Source organism: Phalangium opilio, unplaced genomic scaffold (genome assembly GCF_054372755.1).
Source record: "Phalangium opilio isolate 3A_F unplaced genomic scaffold, DU_Popi_V2 ptg000002l_1, whole genome shotgun sequence".
Lineage (NCBI taxonomy): Eukaryota > Metazoa > Arthropoda > Arachnida > Opiliones > Phalangiidae > Phalangium > Phalangium opilio.
The window spans coordinates 9418674-9445795 of NW_028324144.1; the positions used below are offsets into that span (position 1 = coordinate 9418674).

General features: G+C 38.5%; 1 protein-coding gene and 2 long non-coding RNA genes across 5 annotated transcripts; 2 read left to right on the forward strand and 1 right to left on the reverse strand.

Annotated features, from left to right (window-relative positions):
• The first annotated feature begins 2231 nt into the window (after nt 1-2231).
• Nucleotides 2232-6848, forward strand: LOC149718708 (uncharacterized). Its single transcript, XR_016374260.1, has 3 exons — nt 2232-2465; nt 6547-6617; nt 6696-6848. It is a non-coding gene; the product is annotated as an uncharacterized LOC149718708 (long non-coding RNA).
• An 888-nt stretch (nt 6849-7736) lies between these two features.
• LOC149718709 (uncharacterized) lies at nt 7737-8555 on the forward strand. Its single transcript, XR_016374249.1, has 3 exons — nt 7737-7864; nt 7928-8234; nt 8291-8555. It is a non-coding gene; the product is annotated as an uncharacterized LOC149718709 (long non-coding RNA).
• On the reverse strand, nt 8540-15148 carry LOC149718710 (uncharacterized). Of its 3 annotated transcripts, none has more exons than XM_089851323.1 (6): nt 14771-15148; nt 14488-14652; nt 14217-14400; nt 13118-13353; nt 12766-13052; nt 8540-12709 (listed from the first exon to the last, which is right to left on the reverse strand). In XM_089851323.1, the coding sequence occupies exons 2-6, from the start codon at nt 14641-14643 to the stop codon at nt 12430-12432; spliced, it is 1143 nt and encodes a 380-aa protein (XP_089707449.1). In that variant the 5' UTR covers nt 14644-14652; nt 14771-15148; the 3' UTR covers nt 8540-12429. The 3 variants fall into 3 exon arrangements, with proteins under 3 accessions (XP_089707449.1, XP_089707450.1, XP_089707451.1); XM_089851324.1 differs by having other exon boundaries at nt 14488-14693; XM_089851325.1 differs by having other exon boundaries at nt 13118-13188; nt 13249-13353; nt 14488-15148.
• Between the last annotated feature and the right edge of the window lie 11974 nt (nt 15149-27122).

Consider the following 27122-nt stretch of genomic DNA (forward strand, 5'->3'; position numbering starts at 1 on the left):
TAATTTTTATCTTAAATAATTAATTAAATATAAATGATATTAATTATTTTAATCGCCAGTATATAACTTTAAAAATAGTTAAATCGTTTAAAATAAAGTTGTTCCTATTATCTTTCGAAACTTCGCTAATATTGACTATTAAAGTGAAGGATACCCCTCTTGCCCGCTTTCTTCAATTTTGGGGTATATATACGATTCGTTTCCATTATAAATATAGATAAAAACGCATTCGCGTGAACCGGTGGTGGAAGCCCTGCCATTGGGAGGCTAGACGTTTCTCGTAACCCTAGCCGATCGCCGCGTATATCTTAAAACCAAACGATAAAAACGCATTCGCGTGAACCTATGGTGGAAGCCCTGCCATTGGGAGGCTAGACGTTTCTCGTAACCCTAGCCGATCGCCGCGTATATCTTGAAACGAAACGATCACGAAGGAAAAGAAGCCAATGAAGATGGTGGTGGTGCTTGGAAGCCAGCAAGTACAGACTAGTGTCCATGTGGAGTGGACGAAAACTAAAACTCGTGGTGTGGGAACTCAAGTAGAATAGCCAGCGGAGACAAACGCAATTTTCCAAATTTCCGTGAACTGTCAATGCAGTCCGGAAATTGGGAACACGTTTGCTCCGATACGCAAACTGCGAACGCGGTCACGTGGGGTGTGACAGACAGACACACACACAGACACACACACAGACAGACACACCCACACGTCCAGTGCAACACCTCTCCGTGACGTCATCGTCACTCGGAGAGGTAAAAACTGTAAAAATATTCATGTATAACTTGTTTTTCAATATTCATGTAACTATAATTTGTTATTCATTTGAATCATTTCACTGTATTACAAAAAGAAAAAAAGGAGAGAAATATCTCGCAAAAAGATGACGAAAGGGGAAAGGCCCCAGAAAATGCCTTCCCCTTCCCTCTACCTCTCCCTTGTAAAAATACCTACCAAGGGAGGTAAGAGCGACAAAAAACCCCTTTTTGCCTTTGGACAGGCAGTCTAAAGAAAACTATCTTTAGAGTAGGCCACATAAACTAGTGGTAACCACATAAATAGGGGATTGTAAAAAAGAAATAGGTCACGTGAAAGTGTTTTCAGTGCTGCCAGATAACTTTAAAAAGAAGGCTGGACATATTTAAAACGTCCTACTACACCCCCTCCCCCGCCCATAATTTTTTTTTTTTTTTTTTGGGACAAGGCCTAACTAAAAAAAAAAAAATTGTGGATTTGGATTTGGGCGCTGCAGATAATTAAAAGTTTTAATTTAAAACTGAAGGGGAGTTTTTCTTTTCAATATGAAGTACGTTTGCATTACATTGATGTTAATTTTTTATAAATAAAGGTCCAACTGGCAACTATAAGAATCCATAACGATATTTTTAATCCCCAGCCTTGGTTCTTAAAGTTCACCTAAAGGAGCGTCTGCTCAAAGGTTCAAAGCAGCTGCACCACGTGACGAAACACTTTTTAGTGCCTTCCCCCTATTTGTTTCCCCTCCTAATCTTTTTTACAATCCCCTATTAGTGGTAGCTCCGCAAACATAGGAGTAGAAAAAACTTTAGTAAAATTTAGAAAAAAGTTCAGCATGAAAAATAAACAGTTTTCTCTTTAAAACAAACTTAGTTCGTTGATTAATAAATTAAAATTAACCATCGTAAAACAGTGCGATTAGCCTACAATCTGTTTCAGTCCGGATCGTAGGTAATTTCCCAGCTCTCCTAAACTGAACCACAGAACGTCAGAAGATACCAAAAGGGTCCGCGAACTTGGACAAATAATCTTCATGGTGCCTACATACCGGGATTTCGTTAATTAACGAAATAAATCGCGAACGATGGCAAACAACAACGATCTCATAAACCAGAACGTGTCGAGTGGAATCAACGCGGCTCAAGCAACGGGTCCAGCGCCAACCATCCAAGATCTTCTAAAATTAGCAAAAGCCGCCAGGAAAAGCACTAGAGCAGCCGTAACCAGAAAAATTAATGATCTAAATAAATTGATCAAATCGACTGCCGTTCCTGACGTCGAAGAACTTGAAGATGGATTAGCGATCTTAATACAAAAGGAGGAAGATCTGATGCAAGCGGAAAACAAAGTTGAACCCCTAATAACTGACGAAGCCGACTTGGAAAAGGACCAAGATGAAGCTATAAAATACAAGGAAGACATCATCGGTATAAAACTCAAATTAAATCGGATGATCATCAAATTAGGTGGAATCGCCCCTTCGTCAACGTCATCCTTAACAGCAGGATCTACGGGCAACGCTGGAGGAAACGTACTCTTGCCCGGAGTAAACCAAAGTAGTCAACTTCAAAGCAACTCTTCAACCTCGCAAAAAGTGGAAGTGAAATTACCCGCATTGACAATCGTCAAATTCAACGGAGATTACTCAAAATGGAACCGTTTTTGGGGACGATTTAAAGTAACAGTGCACGATAGTACGAGGCTTGACAAGGTAGATAAATTTGTTTATTTAATGTCTTATTTGGAAGGGGAAGCTTTTGAAGCTGTAGACGGGTTAATTGATTCAGAAGAAGCTTATGATGAAGCTATAACATTGTTAAAAGAAAAATTTGATAAATCATACATTGCCTCACATTCATACATGCAAAAATTAAGGGATATTCAGCCGGTGACAAGTTCTAAAAACATGCCCACCCTTAGACGTTTATTAAATACATGCGAAATAAGCTTACGTAGTTTAAAATCCCTAGGTGAAAATACCACGGAAAATACCTCTTTCTTATGCCCAACCTTGTTAAGATGCCTTCCTGATGATATCAGGACCGAGTTTTGCCTACGTAAAAAATCAATTACTACTAATTTCAGTAAGTTGGATGTAAATGAATTGTTACAATTTATAAAAGAGCAGATAGAAAGTAGGGAGATGGCTCAGATTTTAGGTTCATCCTCGGGGCAAAATGGCGGGAAACTTGAATCCCATGTTAAAACAGAACATAAGCCTAAGACCAAAGTAGAAAACAAGTTCTTTGCTAGCGCAGCTACCCTTACAGCGGGATCTAGGGGGAGAAACAATCAAACTGAAGGCGTCTATTGTATTTTTTGTAACAATACAAACCATAAATCAACAGAATGCCGGAATTTTACCCTAGAGCTGAAACAAAATATTTTAAGGGATAGTCATAGGTGCTACATTTGTCTTAGATTTGGCCATGACGCAAAAACTTGTAGATCAAAATTTCGAACATGTAAAAAATGCCGTAAGAAACACAATTTCGTAATTTGTGAAGAAAATGAATCACATTTAAAACCAGGCCCAAGCGAAACCCTTGAGGCTAACGAAAATCAGTCAGTAGTAACAAATTTAGCTCCAATTAGAACAGTAGAAGAATTAGTCCTTCTGCAAACAGCTTTAGCTATTGTTAAAAATCCTAAACACCCCCTAGAAGAAAAAAGGGCCAGATGTTTACTCGATGGTGGAAGTCAGCAAACCTATATTAAATCGGATCTATCCAGAAAGCTTAAATTACCAATTATAGGGCATAAAATAATTGACATATTTCCTTTCATGAGTAAAACCCCAACAGAGTACAAAACAAACGTAGTTCAGGTCATTCTGGAAAACCGAGAATACCCAGAGAGAGCCATTGTAATCAAAGCTGTTGAAATTCCCTTTCTTTGCCATTCAATAACAAGCGAAGATTGTTTGGAACTAGAAAAACTTATGTTAGATAGGGGATTGCAAATGTCAGATGACCCCAAGGCTTACAAAAAGGGGAATCCCGAGATAGAGATCTTAATAGGAGCGGATTTTTTCTGGCAACTTGTTGTGGGAAACACTATTGAAAGGTTTTCACCATTTCTGGCCGCTATGGAAACAGTTTTGGGATGGGCGTCCTTAGGACTTGCTTTAAAGGAAAATACACCACGGGTTTCACAAGCAAATAATGGTACGGTCATGCTAATAAACTCTAGTGAAAGGGGCATCGATCAAACTCTTAGAAAGTTCTTTGACCTAGAATCAGAAGAAAATAGGGGAAGTGGGTAGCCGTAGCCTTGAGCCATACAAGTCGTCCAGTGATTCTCACTTACAATGGTCGATTCCCCTACCACCCTTAAAATTTGAATCTGGCCAATCGGCGCGAAGCATAAAATAGTACCAGATTTCATTGCGAACGCCACCATGTAGCGAACTGTGGAACTAACTTGTGTAGTCTGCTTATATTTCTGCTGTGCTTCAGTTTGAGTTAGGGTTACGTCAGGCAACGGGTTAATGCGGATATTGGTTTAATTAAGGACGAAAATTCGGTTATTTAATAAAATGAATGTCGTTAAGAGTACGCAGTGTGATTTAACGTACAAGGAAACTACCGATAAGAAAAAAAAAAGCTGTGTTGAAAGGAAAAGCAAGATCTACCCAAACCAATCCCAATGTTAAAAATCAAACTACAACAACTTGGATACAACTTTATTACTTTGAACTCTTCCCTATCACAGTTTAAAACTTCGGACAAGTTAATTTTTTCCCTGGAACTTAGAAATACCATTGTATTTAAAAATAAAGACATATTTTAAAATAAGTTATGAATTTAGTACTTACCACTCGATTCCAGCCTCTGCCATTCTGCCTGAGTGCCTCACTGCCTCTAGCAGACGCCTCTAGTCAGTTGGAAGGCGTAGGACCGTACTGTCCACAGAATTACGTCACTCGTGTGTTAATGCGCGTAAAAATCCTATCTCTCTTCACCCCCACGGGGAGGGAAATGGCGCGAAAAATCCGTAAACGGGACGCCTCGCGAAGTTGCCCAAGCTACCCACTTCCCCTATTTTCTTCTGCTAGAATCTATTGGAATAGATAGTAGGGAAAATTTGGACACCAGGGACGATGACACCGTAAACTTGTTTTTCAAAGACATTAGATTCAATGGAGAAAGGTATGAAGTGAAGCTTCCATGGAAAAATACCAAGGAATCACTCCCCGATAACAAAATGACAGCGTTAAAAAGAATGTCAGGATTAGTTAAACAGTTTCAAAAGGACCCCACGTACTACCAAGAATATAAAAGGTGTATAAACGAACAGGTAGAATCAGGGGTTGCAGAAAAAGTTCCCCAAACCGAAATAGATAATAAAGTCCCTGGTACCTATTATATCCCTCATAGGGGAGTGGTCAGAAACCACGTGTCAACCACGAAACTTCGCATAGTCATGGATGCATCCTCTCACGTTAAAGGGAGCCCCTCCTTAAATGAATGCCTTTCTTCGGGACCCAACTTGAACCCGGACCTCCTGCTGTTACTTATAAGATTTCGTACACACAAAATAGCTGTGGTTGAGAAGGCGTTCCTGCAGGTGGCTATAAATGAAAACGACAGAGATTCCATAAGGTTCTTTTGGGTCAAAGAAAATAAAGGGGTATTATTAGAAAATGAATTTGAAATCTATAGGATGACTAGAGTGCCTTTCGGGGTTACTTCTAGTCCCTTTCTCCTTGCATGCACTATTAAATATCATTTGGAACAAGCTAAAAATGCTGACCCAATTGTCAAACAAAAATTGAACGATGATATTTATGTAGATGATTTGACAAGTGGAGAGGTTAGCGTGGATCAGGCTTACAAACTGTCTGAGGATGCAGCCAAATTAATGTTAGAGGCCTACATGCGTTTTAGGAAGTGGGTGACTAATAGTGTTGAATTAGGGAAACTTTGGGGAGAAAAAACAAGTCCAGGAGAAGTAAATCTCTTTGAATCAGAAATAGGCAAATCAGAATCAAAAATCTTGGGTTTAAAATGGGCCCCAGACTCTGACGCATTCTCGTTCAATTTAAGGGTGCTGATGGAAATTTTAAAGGACGCTAAAAAGACAAAACGTTGCGCTTTAAGCGCTGTGTCTCAAATTTTTGATCCAATCAGATTGTTGGCTCCGTTCAATATTAGAGCGAAATTTATCATCCAGAAAGTATGGGAAGAAAAACTAGAATGGGATAAAGAACTTCCTGAACCGTTGGCAACTGAATTTGAAACTTGGGTATTCGAATTGCCAGCTTTAAGCAAAATTAGTGTAAACAGATATTATTTTTGGGAAAATGAGGGTGACATAGTAAAATTAGAGCTCCACTGCTTTTGTGACGCTAGCCTCAAGGCGTACGCTGCACGTCAGGTATGAGACTAGCGCGGGAAAAATAGGGACATCCCTTGTAGCTGCAAAGGCTAGAGTGGCTCCTCTCAAGGACCTTAAACGAAACAAAGAAGGTAAAGAGAACCTAAGCCTCCCAAGGCTAGAATTGACATAGTGTCTCATTGGGGCGCGCCTCACTAATTAAGTTAAGAACACATTTGGTTCCAAATTGGAAAGAATTATTTGGTGGACAGAATCCACAGTAGCCAAAGCCTGGGTTCAAGGAAATCCCTTAAACTGGAAGGCATACGTAGCCAGTTGTTTCCAAGATCATTTCTCGCCGATTAGGATTTGGCCTTAGCCATTTCAACCCCTCCATACATTCGAACCACTATTCGAACAACAAGCATTAAAATATTGCTAACTGATGGATATTTATAAACTTTTGGTTTTAGGTTAATTTACGAAGGACAAAGTTGGCGCTAGTGAAATTTCAAAATCATGCACTGAGCCTGATTTTTACAACGTAAGTGAAAGAAAAAATAGACCAAACGTTAAGATTGCAGATGCAAAAATTTTTAAATAACTTTTATTCTTCTTTTAGAATGGAAATGTTATCATGATGACAAAATCACGATCATTTTTCGATGGGCAACAGAAGTATTTCAGTCCGACTCCGGCCTTCGAAACGGCCAGGACGATCATGGTGTCCAACGCCCCGAAGAAAGTCAAGTCCACTTCCTTGTCCTTCTTAAATATGGACACTCCAGTAAACTTTGCAATTACAATCAACTCAATATTTAGTTCATTGAATCCCATTCTTAATTAAATTAGATGTTGATTTTAATGGGGTCAACTTTGGTCCTTCTGTCACTTTTGCTCGCCATTCACTCCAAGAAATACAAATCGTTGCCCACCAAGAAAGTAGTCAAAAAAATGGCTCGAGGAACGCTGGAAAATGTCTTTGAGAACACGTTGCTCTTTTGCGCCTAACGTAAGCAATTATTTCCAGAGAATGTGCTCCCATAACTAAAGATAGCATAATTATGTTCCTTAGCGATTCCCTCCATTTTGCCCCACATTACGTGTCGTCTGCTCGCTTCGTCGTGGCTGATCGGAGTGACTTTCACTCTGTTTTTCTTGGGTTGTTATTTGCGTACGGAGTTCACGACGGAAAGTTACAAGTGCTTCGACACTCTCTCGAACTTGATTAAAGGGTATGAGAAGCTTCGTTTGAAAAACCTCTGAAAAGATAGAATTAATTTCTGTGAATTCAAAAATATCAAGCTTTTAATTCTCCGATTTCTGGTTATTTGGCAATATGCATTTGGTCATGCTTAATATGAAATTATTTGAAATCCACTTTTTAAGAAAGGCTAAAACGTTTTCCTGCTTTTGACGTCACACACGCGAGATGGTGCCACGCTCTCCGCTATCAGAGCCAGAGTTTAGACAGCGCGCTTATAGAATTCCCGCGCTTTTTTCCCTCACGTCATAGTGATGTCATCAAGCAGGCGAACACGTTCGACAAGACAACATTGTTGATATATCGAAAGTGAGTTTTCGTGATTTTCCAATGGATTTTAAAAATAGAAACTTTGGTTCAATTATATTATAATCTTGAAATTTTGAAAGTAGAGACTTGAAAGTGAAACATAATACCACTTACGTGCTAAAATATGATATGAAATTGCAAATTCACATACCGTTTAAATCGGAAATTCCACCTTTCGTGCTCAAGGAAGCCAAACTTTCGACTATCTGAAATATTTGGTGAATAGGTGTTTCCTTGATAAGTATCTCTAAGCTTCTGACGTCATTGGTGCATATTTATAGGCAACCAAGAACCCAGTTGTTAAGAAATGGCTAGACGCACTCGATCAGGAGAATAATTTCGGTAGTACTGCGGATTTGTTCACACTTGATGGATATCTTTCGATACATTTGGGGAAAAAAGTTCTAATCGTAGAGGACATCATGTTGACTTGGATGATGTGAAACTTTATATGACGAACTTTTTGGCCGAAAACGGAGGTCTTTATTTTCGCAGCACGTAGTCAGCTTCGACAACTTACACCTCATTTTCAACACCTCTTGGTTGAGAAGCTCACCGCAAATGAACGAAAACCTCCAACTGATGTTGGTATGAATTTCTTACAGTAAGCCGATTTAAGCTCTTGACGGATGCTTTTATTGCAGCATGGAACCAATTTTCGAAACGCAAGTTCTCAAGTACCTATACTCAATTGAACAAGTCTAGTGGAAGAGAACGTTGGAAAGCACGGCTGACTTTGACCTGAGTAGCGTCAGCGTTCCTTTCCACTGCTCTTCTTCATGCTGTTACGAGCAGTGACCGTCGTCATCACCGAAATTTTCTTAAAAGCTAGTAGTTTACTATACGTCACGGAACACATCGAATTTTGCCAAAAATCAAAAATAGTTTCAACTTTGTAAATGGTAAAAATGTGCTTACGCTATCATTATGATAAAATATCGCACTCAATTATGAACTAAATTAACATTAGAATTCAGCCTCGCATTAATAAAAACTGGCCAATATATACCGTTTAAATTTTTAGTTATTAATTAATCAGTTTCAGTGCAAACATTAAATTGTAAAAAATGCACTCTTGAAATCAAAGGTGTGATTTAGCACCTTTAGTCTTAATTTTGACGGGTCCAAAATCAGCACCATTAATGTGGTTAAATAACGCCTATGAAAGTTTTTAATGGCCCATTTTCAACACTTTGCGTCTTAAAAATATTTTGCCCCGACACATTTATTACAAATTATAAAGCTTTATCTTACACCTTTTAAGAATCATATTTTAAAAATGTGTTCTTCTAATATTCTTCAAAAGGCGTAAATAGGCCTTTACATAAAATCCGTATGTTGCCGGGGGAAAAAGCAGAGATGAAGGCTATTCTTCCCTCCCGCGAAAAGAAAATGTTGCCGGGGGAAAAAGCAGAGATGAAGGGCGTTCGTACCCTCCCGCGAAATAATTTATAGAAAGGCCTATTTTGTGAAATAGTGCAAAAAAGGAATATTACACTCTTAAAACTAAAGGTGTAATTTAGCACCTTTCGTCTTAATTTCAAGTTGTTAAACAACACCCCTGAAAGTGTTAAATGAACCATTTTTAACACTGCATCCTCGATAATGGTAGTTCCAACAATGCCTCCAAGTGTTAAATTAGAATATTAATATTTTGGTTTCGGGTACTTTAGGTTCGGTTCGGTAAGGTTTGGTTTGCTTACGTTAGGTTAGGATAGGTTTGGTTTGGTTAGGCTAGGTTAGGTTAGGTTAGGTTTTGTTTTGTTTGTTTAGGCTAGGTTAGGTTTTGTTTTGTTTGTTTAGGCTAGGTTAGGTTTGGTTTGTTTTGGCTAGGATAGGTGAGGTTAGGTTAGGTTTGGTTTGGTTTGTTTAGGCTAGGTTAGGTTAGGTTAGGTTATTTTTTGGTTTGTTTTTGCTAGGTTAGGTGAGGTTAGGTTAGGCTAGGTTAGGTTAGGTTAGGTTAGGCTAGGTTAGGTGAGGTTAGGCTAGGCTAGGTTAGGTTTTTTGGTTTGGTTTGGTTTGGATTGTTTAGGCTAGGCTAGGTTAGGTGAGGTTCACCGTAGGTAAAACGTTAAAATAAGTGCAATAATATTTTTCAACTCACATTTGTTTCAACAAAAATAAGTCGTGATATTAAAATATATTTAATGCAAAGCCACACACTAGGTCTTCTTCCAGTTCAATACAATTTCTGTCCAATGGTACTATATTATAAATAAAACGCACCTCTTGGCTACGTTCGGTCGAATGGGACACCACAAAAAAAACCTTTCTGTCGAATGGGAATTCGGTTCAATGGGACCAAAGCGATATTTATAGTTAGTATTATATCTTAATTTTTATAAAAAGATTAAAACAATTATCTGTCAGCATTAATAGGTCGATTGGGTTAAACATCATCCAAATATATCTATTTCAGTTTAAATTTCGCTTCTTAAATATGAATAGAAGGGGTTACATTAATTTTAATAAAATGTTTAAGGTTAAGCTGCTGTTGATGGCCTTTCGAATATTTACAACTGTTGATCGGCTAGAATAATTGAATTAAAAATTGTCAGCTTCCGTTGAATTCAAGCTGCGCTTTATAATTGATAGGACAAGCAAGATCGATACCATTTCACGAAGCCAATGTTATTCAACCATTAGGAATAATAAATGTATCTGATTATTTTTTGATGAGATAATTTCAGTAAATACAATAATGCTTAAATTAAGAGTATTTCAAGTGAAAGCTCAACAAGAGTCAAAAACGTCGTTTTGAAAAATTAATTGTAGGTTTTCAAATATTTCAATATAGTTTAAAAAGTTTGGAATTTCTGCGAAATAGAATTTTTAAATGTATTGTGCTGTAAAGACAATTCTCATATGCATATCCAATAAAAATCATTTCGCGTGATCGCGTATAACTGGTTGGTGGCCTCTTTCTTGACAAGACTAATGAAACAAATAATGGCTTTTAGAGATAACAAGATGGGCTAGACTAATATTAAAGCCATACTCCGGTTTTTATTAGGAATTCTATCGAAAACAAACCTCAAGCGAATTATATCTAATTCAAAAATTTACTTCTGTTACAATTGTAATACTGCGACATGGAATAGAAAATTTTAGTGAATAGTGTTAAAAATAATTCTCGTAAGGCAAACCCTTAAATATTTGAGTAAATAGACCCACAAACTGTAAACGAGTCAACAGCAACTAGGGGACTCAAAAGACGCTAAGATTTGCTCAAAACAATCATATATTTATAAATATTGCCCTAATTGCCAAACGAAGGAACAAACTAAATACTACGACAGTCGCCACTAACACGTTTTTTTAGCCTCATCCACTACCTTCTATATAAGTACTCTTGAAAAAGGGCCTAGATGATCTATATGAATTGTATCCATTGGTACGGTCGTCCACCTTATCTATGGATTGCAACAATCCAGGCACTACCTCCTATATAAGAATCAAGGCCCGAGTATGCTCCCTCGTCAGATGGGGATTTGAACTTGTATATAATTGTGCGGTTTCCCCGTGAGGTGGAGCTCTTTTCAGGATTTCTTATTTCAAATCACGCCCGTTCGCATTAGCACAATGACTTTGACTATTTGGCCAACATTGGTTAATTAGAACTATTTCATGTTTAATATTAATAGACTTAATTCAATACCAGTTTCATACTTTTAATTTATAATTATAGGCAAGCTTAAAAAACAGGTGTTATTAAAGTTGAAAAATAATTTTATTAAAACGCATTGCATCAGTTTTAATTTATTCTATTCTATTAATATAATTTAATCTATTAAAATTCAAAATTATCTTATCAAATCTTTCTGTAGCATTGTTCAATTATTTTTTTTTCATATGATTCTTAAGCCTTTGCACTATGCCTGGATGCTGTGTTATGGTAGTGGGTGGGATGTAAGAATCAGTCGTATAAAGTAAAGAGGGATGGTAAAACAGTGGAAATTAAATTTCACAGAATTGTTGTGAAAAGTAGAACGAGTTATAAATCGAAAATGTTGGAACTCCAAAGATGGGGATATGTGGGTATCGGACCCTGGTCGGGAATCGGCGGCCCTCGCGGGGAAAGCGCTCTTTTTTGAGGGGTTGCTCTCGTGGTTTTGCCCGGCCCTGCTTGGATACCGACATTATTTATGAAGCCGACGCTAAGCCTTGGTTATTAAGGGAAATATTTTCGATATTATAATTTTTTATAGCTTCAATGTGCATGTGTTTTCTCCAGTAGGATTTAAATATAATTCCCATATTTTTACTAACTTTTTTAAGTTCCAATATTTTTAGTTTATCATAGTTTAGATTCAAATTTACTCCGTTATCTACAATCCCAGCTATTTCTCCGTAGGCCGAGAGCGTCGTCTACACGTGATAGCTGTGACGTCAAAGTCTGGAAACGAGTGCCGCGCTGCGTCTAAATCCCGCGAATTAAAATGCCGCATTTCGAAGATAAAAAAATTCCCATACTCGGGCCTTGATTCTTATATAGGAGGTAGTGCCTCATCGTATATATCCATGATATTTTTGTTGATCGTGTACCGATACCAAAGTATATTGTGCACCCCGTCATCAAACGATGTGGCTAAATCATCAGTGTTCAAACTTTCAGAGAAAATGTTTTCTACTTCTAGGTATTTTGAGAAACGTGATGCAAAAGGGTAATCGAATGGATAGTTTCTCAAGAAAACGTTTTAGTTCTACTATTTCTCAACACAATGCGTATTTAAATTTTTTTAAAGCGCACATACTAATAGAGATTTGGAACTGATAGCGTTGGTTAATGAGCAGGATACATGATAAACTGATCAATCAGAGTGCTAGGGTTAATTTTCTTCTTTTCCCATCTTTTCATCATGCACTCTGAAAAAATCTCCAATGCCAAAACGACGCAAGAGACGACTATACCCTTGACCCAAAATGCGAAAGGCAGTGAAACGGTGCTGAAGTTTAACGACTTGATTTTCGGTTTGGGTGTTTTCCAAGTAATGAGGTCCAACATCGCGATTGTTTGAGCCGTTGTCCAGCGAAAGAATCGGTGTTCCGTGTTAAATAACAATCTGAAAATTGGTTAATACAATTTCAAAACAAATCTATTTAGAATAGCGGAACTAACACTTTTCGAAGAAGTTCTATCTTGGCGATGTCGTTCCTCTGACTCGAAAGCGGTATGTATCTGAATTCAGAGTATGGTGGTTCTTGTTTAATGTGAATTGACTCTGAGTAAATCCATTTGTTGGGATAGTTCGCTATGTATGATTTCACTTCCATGTTTGATTCTAAATCGTTTTCTTTGATGAGGAAGGCGCCACGCTTCTCGTTCAATAATTTCACAATGCATTTGCTATTAAAAGGAATAAATATCGCATCCCGAACCCCTTTAACCAAGGGGTTTTCCTTTACCTGTTCCAATAAGCGAACATTGAAATTAAAGGAAAAGGCAGAACTTAAACAGAATAAATCTTCACCCATTGCCGGTAGAAAGCGTGTTCAAATGATCGGTTAGTGATATAACCTTGTAGTTTCGGTCCAGTGCCATCTTTAGCAAAAATGTCAGTAAACTTATCCAGGGTTAAGTAGTTTACTTCAGAAAATTGACCTCGCATGGTGGCGCCAACATATGCCAGGATCACTGAAGACGCTAATAACCAAACAGACAGAACTATTTCTTCAAACGGTTTGCCTTGTTTTTTCCTCGGATAAGCTGAAAAATATTGTCAAGTGAGTGTGCAAAATGGTAATTTTCTTATTTCATAGTAATAAAGAATCATTTGTTGGAGTGAGAGACGCTCGGAGGAAATGAGTTTCAAAGTTAAATTTTTACGTCAAGATCTTAGTCAGCTCGCGAAGAAAGAATAGGAAAAAGCGTTTGGCTCTACACTCCCAAAAACATTACTTTTCCCATAGAGACTATAAACCCCAAGGAATGGAAGGAATGCCTCATCTTGTGGCCCTTTCTCCTGGTACAGGGCGACTTCCGCTAAGCAAAATTAAACGGGCCGGAAGCTCTCATGTATCAATTTAGGAACAACATCATTATTTGCGCTTGTAGAGCGGAGAACCTGTTACTCCTTGGGGTTTATAGTCTCTATGCTTTTTCGAGTAATCACTATTCATGGCTTAAAGAGTTTCTAATTGCCGGATAACCACACTTTGTCTTCAGTGTTGTTTCTTAGATTTTTGGGAATGTACTTTCACCAATAGTAAAACCTACTACCCAAATGGGGGGGCTTTTGAAAAAGGACTTTTCCCCCCTTGGAGGTATTAAAATTTCCGTCCCCCTCTACGAACGGCTTTTGGCGCCATCTAGCGGCGTAATTTTCGTCCCATAGACGCTAATGTTAAAAAATGGAGTTTAATTTGAAACATTAAAATGTACTTTTCGTACTGAAGACTTTAAAATGTACTGAAAAAGTACAATTGTACTACGATCTCGTTTCTACTACAAATATTCCAGCAATTTTCACATTTTGAAATAACACACCGAGGAAATATCGCGTTATTTTGAGTTCGGTGTGGAGATGCCAGAGGCTATAAATATTTTTACTATAAGTACCAATACTTTACGTTCATAGAATAGTGTTGACATCAAGTTCCAGACGTTGTCGAAAAAATTAGTGAAGATTTTCGTGATAACATTTGGTAATTTTGGTCTTCTTCGTTTTGAATTATACAAATGCAAGAGGACGGATTTTCTTAGCGACAAACAACAAGATATGATGAAAATGGAAACCAGCAAGAGAAATACGGTCTACAATGAAATTAAAAAGTGAAAGATAATACTTCTATCATTGATCAATTTAATGAAATTAGTCATCCAATTTGTTTAAAAGCTTACATTGCCATCCACTTCTAAAATTTGATATATTTTTTTTGTTTCCTGTTCGGGTCTCGAAGAAGCTGTGACGATATTTACGGAATGGAAATAACTCGGATGAAAGTACGCATTAAATTGTCCGTAATGGTAACGCCCATCTTTCCACTTCCAAAACATGTCCACGTTCTGAAATTGATTTCAGCTAAGTGTTATAGCGTAGACCGAAACTAGATTGAGATTTATTATTTGCTAATTTTAAACTTTGTTATGAAATTTAACGCATCGCCCAAGATTTTAAACGTACATTGGTCCAAAAATAGAAAGGTTTGTTTGCTGCGCAAAATCTTACGACGAAATTTCTGAAAATAAAATGCAATATTTTTTCAAAAAGAGTTCAACTTCGTACTGGATAAATAGACCGCTGATATCCATAATTTTAAAGATATAACTACCGTTGGAATTAATTGGAATGTAGGGTCGGGATTGTAAAGATTTCTTGTTCCCTAGCTTAACTTGTTAACTGCTTTTAATAACGTATTAGTTCTTAATCTAATACTACCTAGTCTTATCGTGAATACTCGAAGACGTTTTGAGAGATGTAAACATTTAGTCTTTATTGCCATTTAACATTTTAGGAATATTTAACATTTTAGGAATATTTAACATTTTAGGAATATTTAACATTTTAGGAATATTTAACATTTTACATTTGGTTGATTAATTTTTTTAAACTGAATTGGATAATTAACTTCTAAAGATTGAGTCTCTTTACTGGCTTGGGTACTCGAGTAGATTTTCTGACTATCTTCGGTGTTGTTGTGTTGTCCTTTTCTGGACTTCGGTTCGCAGCCATATCTAACGGTGGTGTATAAACTTCTGTTGTTGTGCTAGCTGGCGAACTCTGCGTCGTAACTTCCGGAAGTAAATCCGTTGGATTTCTTTGATTTAGGGTTGTGACGGCTCTAGCTGGCGTTGTTTGGTTTGCTGTTAGGCTGAGCCGTATTGGCGTTTCGCTGGCTGTCTTCAGAAGACCTGGTTCTAAGACGTGGCGAAGCTGACGTCGATTACGTCGCATAGTGTTTCCATCGCTTGTTTCAACTAGATAGGATCTCGGCGCTGTTTCTTCGAGAACGATTGCTGAGCGATCCCATACGCCTTGTTGATTTCTAATTCGAACTTTCATTCCCTTGTCAAACCTGGAAAGTTCTTTCCCTTTAACCCTTTGGCTCTGTTTCTTTAATTCCTCATACCCCTCAGATAAAGGACGGTACTCGGGAAGGCGTGTTTTCAGGCGACGTCCCATGAGCAGTTCTGCGGGCGACTTCCCGTGGTCTTGCGGGGTGTTCCGAAAACTGAGCAGTCCCAACTCATAATCGTGGTTGGAATCCAGCGCTTTCTTTAGCAACCTTTTAGCGATTTGGACTCCCTTTTCAGCCAACCCATTGGATTGCGGGTACTTTGGGCTAGATGTAACGTGTTTGAAACCATACGACCTGGCAAACTCTTGGAATTCATATGAATCGAATGGTACGTTGTCCGACAGAACTTCTAGCGGTATCCCATGTCGGGCAAACACCTTCTTCAACGTTTTTACGACGGTCGTGGCTCCAAGCGACTGTAGTTCATCCACCTCCCAGTAATTGGAGTAAGAGTCAATCCTTGTTGTGACAATGAAAAATGTCAGTACCGACTCTTTCCCATGGATTCTGCGTCGGCTGTCGCATCATTAGCGGCTCTTGTGACTGGGCGTATTGATATTTGTTGCAAGTAGAGCAGCTTTTGCAATAGTTATCGATGGCCTGGTTTAGATTGTTCCAGTAGAGTGCCTGTCTTGCTCTTCGCCTGCACTTCTCGATACCCTGGTGTCCATCATGGATGATGCCAAGCATACGCTCTTGCAGCGACTTTGGTACCACTATCCTGGACCCTTTTAATATCAGCCCGTCCGCTTCTGTTAGCTCTGCTTTCATCGTCACATAACTTGCGGTGTCTCTGTCCACCGTTGTCCAACCTTGTCTGATTTGCTCTTTGACCTTTTGTAGAACTGGATCAAGTTTAGTTTCTTCTTTTATCAATTCCATCATACTTTGACTGATTGGTAGCGATCTGATGACCGAATTGATGTGAACTTGTAGTTCTTCAGTGGTTTTTTCGCATAGATCATTTTCTTCTGCCGCGATAGGTAGACTTGCCCTGGAAAGAGCGTCGGCGACTACCAATTCTTTCCCTGGTTTGAACTTCATGGTATATTGGTACGTGTTTAGTTTTAAGAAAAATCTTTGCAGTCTAGGTGATACTTCCGCCAAAACGCGCTTGACCATCGCAACAAGTGGCTTGTGATCTGTTTCTAATAGAAACTGTCTGCCATACACGTACGTGTGAAACCTGTGACATCCGTACACGAGGCCTAGACACTCTTTTTCTATTTGTGCATAGCGCGTCTCAGCGGCGGTAAGCGCTCTGGAGGCGTAGGCGACAGGCTTCCAACATCCATCACTGGTCTGCTGTAGCAAGACCGCTCCAATTCCGCTAGTGGAGGCGTCTGTTGAAATTTTCGTAGGCAAGCTCGGGTCATAGAATTGTAAGACTGGCTTGCTTGTCAAAGCGTCCTTGACATACTGCCATTCTTCCTCATGTTGAGGCAACAGCTGTGGATCCGTGTCCGCTTTCAGCAAAGTTCGGAGATACTTTGTGTTGGCTGACAAGTTTGGGATGTATTTACCCACAAAGATGACTAGTCCCAGAGCTCGCTGTACTTCTGCCTTCGTTCGCGGAGTGGACATGTTCTTGACAGCTTCTACTTTCTTTGGATCTGGTCTCATGCCCTCCTTAGATATAATCTCTCCCATGTAGCTGAGTTCCGTTGCACGGAATACGCATTTATCGGGATTGAGCGTTGCGTTGGGTTTTTCCAACTGTTGTAGAGCTGCTCGTAACTGACGATCATGGTCTTCTAACGTTTTGCCCCATACCAGAACATCATCGTGGATTGGTCGAGCCTGTCTGACATTTTCAAAGATTTGGCTGAAGACTTTATAGAATATTTCGGGAGCGGATGATATACCAAACGGTAATCGTCGAAAACAATAACGACCATACGGTGTATTGAACGTTGTTAGCAATTGGCTACTTTCGTCTAGCGGTATCTGATAGAAACCAGACGCGGCGTCTAACTTCGAGAAATAGCACGCTCCCGCCAATTCCGCTTGTATTTCTTCCTTTGTTAGAATTTGATAGTGCTCTCTTCTGATGTTCTGGTTCAGTAGTTGTGGGTCGAGACATAGTCGCAGCTTAGGTTCTTCCTTTACCTGCCCCTGTACCGTTTCTTTGGTTTTCTTCTCAATAATAACCAAAGGACTGACCCAACTGGTGGGCTCATCCACTTTCTTGATGATTTGACGCTCCTCAAGCCTTTGAAGCTCCTTCGCTAGGCCTTCTTTGAGTGCAAACGGTACTCGCCGTGGAGGTACAACGACCGGGACGGCATTTTGTTCGAGTTGTATAGTGCAGGTGGTTTTCAAACAACCTATACCCGTGAATACCTTTGGGAATTCTTGCAGTATCTTACGACGAAACTCTTCCTGGCCGTCATCGTCCGTTACTTCGGCCGTATTTACGCGGCTTACGAGACCCAGCTCCTCGCAGGTACGAAGTCCGAGAATCGGGACTAAGTTGGCTTTAACTAAGAAGAACTTAGTTCTGTAGATACGGTCCTTGAACGTTATGTCAGTTTCAAACGATCCGAATGACGCAATTTGAGATCCGCCATACGCAGTTAAAGTTGTTTTGCCTTTTTCTACGGTGGGCCTTGGCGTTAAACGGTCGAAAACGTCAACTGGGAACAAATTCGTTTGGGCCCCCGTGTCTACTTTGAAGGGTACAACTATATTTTGGACGGATAATTGTTCCATCCAATCCCTGGAAGTCTCTAAGCTGGTAGCGGTGTGGTTTCCATCAACAGCCGCTCCGATAAAGAAATCATCTTCACCTTCTGCTTGTACGTCGTGTATCTTGCCTGTGGCTTTAGTTTTGCAAGCGTTGGCAAAGTGACCCCTACCGTGACAGTTGTAGCATTGATTATTAAACGCTGGACACTTAAGTCGCTCGTGGCTGCCCTTACAACGATAGCAGTTTCGTATTATCCCTTGGCCCTGGGACTTTTCGTTTGGTCGATACCCGGAAGATTTCCCTTGGTCTTGGTTTTTGCCCCCTTCAGGCTGCCTTTTGTTTCCGCGCTTTCTTTGTTTGCCTTTGTTAACGGAATTTACTAGCGGATTTGTCGCTGAGGATCCCTGGTCCGTGAAAGACTTCATTTGTTGATCCAGAGTCTCTGACGCTTGACAAATCGCCATCACCTTTGCTAATGTTAGATCTGTTTCAGCTAGTAATTGTTTACGAACCCTGACTTCATGGACGCCCGCCAATATTTGATCTCTTATTATCGAGTCTTCCTGTGCCTGATAATTACAGGACTGGGCTAATAGACGCAACGCCACGACGTATTGTTCGATGGGTTCTCCTTCCTTTTGTAGACGGCACCGGAACACGTAACGGTCATGAGACTCATTACCTTTAGGCGTACAGTAAGCCTTAAACAAAGCGACCACGTTATCATAAGTGCGGTCCGCTGCAGTGGCAAATGTAAACGAGTTATATATGTCAATAGCTTCTTGGCCAGCAATCGTTAAAAACAACGAAAGCTTTTGCTTATCGGAGCGAGCAGTAGCAGGTTCCGTAGCCATTTCATAAAGTTCAAAGCGCTGGAGAAATACCCGCCATGCGTGCTGGGCATTCCCCGACCGTAACCGTAGCTCCGGGGGAGATTTGACATGTTCAACCATACCGTTTCCTCGGAAAAGCAACAAAGTGCGACGTTAAGAGAACCGAGGCTTAACAACGCGGAAGCCGTGTGAAAGAAAAACGCGTGAATAAGACGAATTCTGGCACCATGTAAAGATTTCTTGTTCCCTAGCTTAACTTGTTAACTGCTTTTAATAACGTATTAGTTCTTAATCTAATACTACCTAGTCTTATCGTGAATACTCGAAGACGATTTGAGAGATGTAAACATTTAGTCTTTATTGATCTATATCACAAACTTCTCTGTTGGTATTTTTAGAGAGAACCGAGAGGCCTATTTTATTACCTATTATATAGTGGCGAGCTAGCGGCCTCTAGCGGCTTATTGATACAGGGATTCCATTTTGTGAAAACCCCCATATTTTTCTAGGTGTTCGAAGTTCCACCCTCTTATGGGCTTGAGTCTACATCTTCATTCCAGAATGGTTATATCAATTACATTCTTGTTATTACTGATAGTTAGATTTATCCTAAATCGACTTTCCTTCTCTGTTTTTTTATTAAATTTTCGTTATTATAAACTAACTTTGATTAGAGTTTTCATGATTTTATTACTCGCTTCATATATTAACTATGAAATGCCTATAGTGTTTTGACTTCAGATGCAGTCTATATTACTCTGTAAACTTTGACCGGTGCCGTTCCCAGCGAAGAGTTTTTATTCAATAGTTTAATAAATGAAATTTACATGAATTCTTTTAAACGTCAGTAATTTACCTGAATTTTAGTTAGGTAGCTATAGGAAACGTTATTCCTAAAATAATATTAAACACCGCTATTGTTCACGTTTTATTTCAAGAGAACACCCTTTTCACATTTTTTTGTAAGTTAAGGCTATAGATTTATAGAAAGCGATAAGAAAAACCCTAATTGCGTGAACCTTTGGTGGAAGTCCTGTCATTGGGAGGCTAGATGTTTCTCATAACCCTAGACGATCGCCACGTATATCTTAACCGTAACGATGACAATGGGGTTGAAACCAATAATGCAAGGTTGGAGTCTATTTGGTATGGATGGAAGACTAGTAGATGATGTTGTTAAAAGCCAATAACTACAGATTGGTGTATATGTAGTATTTATTTTTAATATTGTTAATTTTTTTAAGAACTGCTACTTCATGGAGTAAATTTTATATGTTTATTAAAAATTTAAAATTTATACTGAACCTTGTTCTAAGTTTAAATTTCCTTTATCCCTAATATATACTGATTCCATAAAACATCGTTTAGACCAATTAGTTTCTTGACATAGAACCCGAGTTAAATCCCAATCAATTTGATGGTCGTTGTTCTGTTTTATATGGGTCGCCAGTCCGTTGGTTTCGTCGTATTTTTTAACAGCATATTTATGTTGCGTTTGTCTTTTTTCAGTTGTCGTTTTGTTTGTCCTGTGTATTTTTCATCACATTTACATCTAATTTCATACACTACACCCGTTTTTTTCATTTCATCTGTTCTAGGCTTAACCTTTGGTATTTGTCAACCAAAAACGGATTTATTAGAAATATGTGCGCATTCGGAAGAACAGTTACGGAAATTAAAATGAAATGATCAAACAAAACAGGACATAACACTCATAATAAAGAACCACTTTTCAAAAAACGCGAATGTCTTCAATCTGAGCAAGAATGAACAACATACCCTAAAAGTACTAAAAAGAGACAAAAATCGTGCAAGCGGACAAAGGGAGGAAAACTTTAGTTCTGAACTCAGAGGATTACTCAACAAAAATGTTAAAAGTTCTTCAAACAGAAGACTTTAGGATTATACAGGACAAGGTTAATCAAATTATAGGATTATACAGGACTCATAAATGATTAGATTTAGAGTGTGGATAATTTTATTTTATTGAGAACGTAAGACTTTAAATAAGCGTTAATAGCACCTAGATCTAAACAAATACTGAAGGGCTCAACCGGAGATTTAGAAACAGTGACTATTAATTAAATGAAACTGTTAGCAAAAAGAGACTTAAAAGTGACTGATAATGACTAAATCAAGCTATTTAAAAGGGTCAGGTAGGCGGAGATGTTTTCAGAGATGACAGATTTTCAAAACTCTTCTTTTTATAATTGAACATTCTAGAGGGCCGGTAGGCCCTTCTAGATAAGATCCCACACCCTCCCGTAATGTTAAATGAAAATTCACAGATTTTCGCCGATTTTCCCATAGGAATAACATGGCGTTTTTGGTGCTCCAGCACATCGAATCATTTAAAAACTAAAGCGAAGGTACGTTTCGGAATACTTTCAAATTAACAAGTAACTATTCAAGGTGTGCCTATTTCAAGTTTCATCAAAATTAAGTCTAGGTATGTTAATTTAATTAAAAATGTTAGTACCTCAAAAGATTATTCTACAGCAGACTACGCTAACTGTTCATTACTCTACAGTAGACGACGCTAATTTGCCATTTCACCGCCTTGAAACTTTAACTTGATATTTTTCAATAAATATAACACTATATTTATCAAAAACTTCTCTGGCGGGTCTAATTTTCGTTTAATTATGTGTCTCGGTTGAAATTCTATACTTAAGATACCTTTTTAACTTATATTTAAGATGTTAGTTTCGACCAAGGCTTAAGTTGCCTTACTTAGGCCATGGATTTATAATAGAAGCTTACGCTTCATGGATATTTCACTGTAGCCTTCAGTAAGGCATTTTGATTTTAAACACATTTATGTCATAAAAATTCGCGCTGGTGGGGACTGTGGGGCTGATGACGTAGAAATTGAGGCAAACTTTTTTCTTTCGGCGCGCGTGCGCGTGCGCTTTTCTAAAAATAATTTCGCGCGCTATTAAAAATTAGAACTCGATCACGTGAAAAACTTCAACCCCCCCCTCTGAATTTGCCTCAAATTCTACGTCACAAACGCGCGTGCCAAGCTGGTACTATTTCAGACGAGGAATTAATGTTGTGCGCGTTTCAAGGTGAGTGAAATATCAAGGAAGCGTAAGCTTCTATTATAAATCCATGCTTAGGCAGACTATTGAGTGAGTCTATGCAATGGGTGATTGTAAAAGCTAGAAGGATATATGGATCAGTGTTGGAAATAAGGATTTTTTTAAAACTGGACCTGTGGCCTAGGTATTTTATAGCGATTTCCACTGACTGCACTAGAGCACTGTAAGTGCACTCTCGGCGCGTTTTCGTCCGCCACTGGGAACACGAGTGCAACACTCGCCCAGAATCGCGTTTCCCACTGACCCCAAAAACTGCCCGAGAATTGCTCTTTTGTGCTCTGAAAAATTCGACGGAGCGACGGTGCTCGAGTATGACGTAATAAAATTAAAATGGCGGACCACGCGGTATCTCATAGAAGACAGGCTCTCGCTAATGCCATAAGTTTATCATGCCTCTAAGTACACAAATACGGGTTACAACTGGGCATCTTCCGCAGGCTACTGTGACGTCAGAACTCGTATAGCGCTAAGATCCGAAGAGAGAAAATTTTGAAATTTCTGTCGCGGTGCAGCCACCAAGCGGTCGAGACGATTACTAAATTGGTCACATTATAAAAAATCATCCAATGGATTAAAGGAGATTTTTACGTTTCGTATAGGCAGGCATTGGGGAGAACGAATTTTACTTAAGCAACCCCAAATCTCTCTCTCTCGAGAGAGAAAGAGGCGGTTTCAGTCCTGAAACATTCTAAAAGGGATAAAAGAAACGCTAGGCTAGGCAGTACAATTTTGTATTGAAATTGAGGTGATAGATGATACGGAGAGAATTCATTAAAGGGAGCCAGACAAACACTATTGTCATAGGAGTAGCAGCCATTTCTCTACTTAGAGGCATTATAGACTTATGCTAATGCTTATTTATTTCTGGAATCATCTTCTGAAAGTTCTGAAGATGAAGAATACGAGGTTTTATCATTACTTTAAAGATATTACGCCTCATCCTAAAACCAATAATTATATCAGAGACGTTGTCGATCATTACTCAAAATAGATTTTTTGTAAATTAATTGAAATGTTAAGTCTATTAATTGGTTTCAGCCCATTTGCGTCAAGATATACACACTTTATTAAAATTTCGTCTCCGGCGTCAATTTTGATTATTCAGAGCCCGCTCGGACCTCTTGATCGTCTTCCACTGACGAAACAATTCTCTCCAAAACTCGCTGAGGGCAGTTACGTCATCCTAACCCTGAGAGCACTCTTTGGAGCAGTCAGTGGAAATCGCTATTAATTAAATAACTGGCCACGGTGCCACTCACTGTAAACGTACAAGGGCAGTGAACGCAATGTCATGGATAATTGCAATCGTAAAGTGGACTGTAAAAGATACGGCTTCGATAGTTTAAAAATCGTGGCAGGAGGTTGGTTTTGAAGTTGACTATAAAGCTCGGGTTCTAAAACGAATTGTGAGCCGTATCTTATAAGAATTAGTAGAAGTGTAGAACCATTTGTAACCTCGTCCTAGAAGTGAAAAATTTCGCATTTCAGGCAAAAAAATTGTTTTATAATAGATTAATACAAATAAAGACTGAAGGAACAGATATTGTATAAAAAAGGACTTGGTTTGCCCAATCCTAAAAAACAAAACGTTTTTCCAGTTGACTGAAGCGCGGATATTTTATTTTTCTATATAATTTTAAAGACAATCCGTATTTTACTACTCTTTAGAATTTAATTCAATCTCCTGATTTTACTGGTAATGGACTTATTTCCTATAAACTAATTGAAATAAAAAATTACTTATCTCAGATTTTTCAACAACAATTCCATTTTCGTAAAATTTTATCATGAAAAATCTGAGATAAGTAATTTTTTATTTCAATTAATTTATAGGAAATAAATCCATTACCAGTAAAATCAGGAGATTGAATTAAATTCTAAAGAGTAGTAAAATACGGATTGTCTTTAAAATTATATAGAAAAAATTCAGTGGCGCCGCCAGGATTTTTTTACAGATAGGCTAAGGAAGATTTGGGGGCCCCTTATAAAATTTCAAGAGAAAAATTTAGTTGCACAGCGACGATAATATTAAATACACCACTTTGACATTACCTAGGGCGCCACAGCGGACTACTGCGAACTAGTACTTATTAAGATGGGCAGGGAAAAACCGCGTGGGGTTGCGCTTTTGCTAGTAGGGGTAACAAAGAGCAGTTTCCAGTCTTTCCCCTTGAGGCGCTTCGAGCGCGGGGTATCGGGCATGCGCACAACAGAGTGTCGAAGTGGTGTATTAACAACTATTTTTATCATATTATTCATATAGAGAAGTTTAATGTATTGAAGTTCAGTATTATCAGACAATAGACATATAATTATATAAACTACATTTTGCGAAAAAATTAAAAACACGGAGTCGGAGAGAGAAGGGGATTTTTAGTAAAGCCCCCTACGAGGTCACTGTGCACTGTCGATGCGGTGAGGAAAGGGAAAATCGGTTTACTTAAAGGAGTCAGACTTTTATGGGACCAGAAGGAACGGGAGAGAAGGTTATGTAAAGAGCGCGAAACAAACAAGATGACCCAAGGGCTGGGCTCATAATTTTAGACACATCGTAACAAATAGAAAATTTCACTGAATAGCCCCTCGACGCGCTACCCTTTAGTGTGATATAATGATTACTAGTAATCCTAAGTTCAATTCATTTTCTTCTGTTATAATTATAATAGTGCGACACAAATAGGAAACTTGTCCACCCTTTAACAGTACAAAAATGATTAATCGTAATGCATAAGTAAACCCTTAATTGAAGTACAGAAAAACAGACTGATTGGTCCCTCGATGCGCTATCTTTAACTGTGATAAAATGATTTCCCGTAATCTGTACATTAATAATTTACCTTCTTTTATAATTGTAAAAGTGCGACAGAAAGAGAAAACTTGAGTGAGTAGCCCCACAATAACGCAAACCTAAACCATAATTGGAGTACAGAAAATTCAAGTGGTTAGCGCCTCGTTTTCCTGACCTACAAAACAATTACCTGGGCCGTAATTCTTACTTTCAAAAATTTACTTATGTTAAAATTGTAACACACTATATTAAATATATAGAGATAGTGATACTATATACTTTTGCTTTTAAAATTATTTTCGCTTTCTGGAGAAATACACGTAAATTCTTGGATCGTGATAAACACCGCCTTAAGACCATTCAAAAAAATATACCATCAGTATATATATATATATATTGGCTAGTCAAAAACTTTTAACACGAAAGTGTTAACCCATATCCCATTTTATTGTAATAATGGTATTTTAATATTATGGGAACCTAATTTCGGGGCCCCTCTGAAATTTACGGGTAGGCTGTAGCCTACCCAGCCTACCCCCTGGCGGCGCCACTGAGAAAAATAAAATATCCGCGCTTCAGTCAACTGGAAAAAACTCTTATCGTTTTGTTTTTTAGGCTTGGGCAAACCAAGTCCTTTTTTATATAATATTTTAAAGGTCTGTGCTATAATTCTGTTCAATCTGTGGGCTTAGATATTTAAATGAAAGGTCAGAGGCGAAATTCAATTGTGTTATTTTGGGTTCAGCTCAGAATGCAAAGTAATTATCATCATCTCAAATAAAAACATTAAAAAATCGTATAAATTCAATTATGTGACAATTGAAGATCGAGAATTCCTGAGCGAGCTCCGCGATTTTTTGATCTGACCAAACGACATATCACTAATTCTGCGTTTAAAACGTCATACAGCGGGGATCATAAATAATTACTTTGAAATCACTAAATTATAGGACTTTATTGGACGATTTGAGAAATTGTAGGGAACTTTAAAAAATATGGGACAATCAGTCTTTAAGGAAAATTTCGAAAGGGCCCCCAAAAGCCATGGGCCCGCCCGCAGTTGCGGGCTCTGCTCCCATGTAGTTACGCCACTGATTGAGGCCCGAGGTGAAGTAAACTATGGGTTTTGATTTTCATGTCTGTGATAAGTGAGCCGAAAGTTAAATACTCGTTTATATAATCAGGTTTAGATTTTATAATGGAAAAAAAAGATCATGGTGGCAATTAGATCAGTAAAAGGGCTAATCGTAATCGGGTTGTAGCTACGGAGTTTTCATTCTTTTTATTGTGCGCATTGACTTTCAGTGTGTCTAACAACAAATCAGCTTTGATGTTATTTAACGTTAACATTCATGTTGGCAAACTATGAATATCGTTGAGGTGAAACGAGACGATAGTGTTTACACTGTAAACCAGTTGTGAATGTAGCTATGAGAATATAGGGTAAACAGCTGAAGCGTAGACAATTGGACCTTTACAAACACATAAAGGTTATATCTCACCAAAATGTATACACTTGATTTCCTGTTTTTCCCCCATTGACTGATTTCCATGTGTCCAAGACACATCCTTTTTGGATGTAAAATGTAGTGTGTTTTACTGTAAATTCGCTATGCTTGGAATACTGCTTTAATAATTCGTAAATTTTACTTCAAAAAAAGAGAAATAATTCCATATCGAGGTAAATAAGTTTGTAAGTAGTCCTCTTGACTCGGAGAGGTAATATTTTGGGTTTCCCAACTTTTCGTACTTGTTAACTCTCCTACTGACGTATGTCACGGAGAGGTTCTAATTTTGACGTGTCTGTGTGTGTGTCTATCTGTTGTTACACCCCAGGGGACTGTTTTCGCAGTTTTACAAATCGGGGCAAACTTGTTCTCAATTTCCGGATCGGAAATTTGGAAAATTTTATTCCACTTACATTGGCGGTTACTCCATCGTCTGTCCCACATGGACACCAGTCTGTACTTACTGGTATCTAAACACCATCATCATCTGGTCTTTTGTCCATCCCACATGGACACCAGTCTGTACTTACTGGCT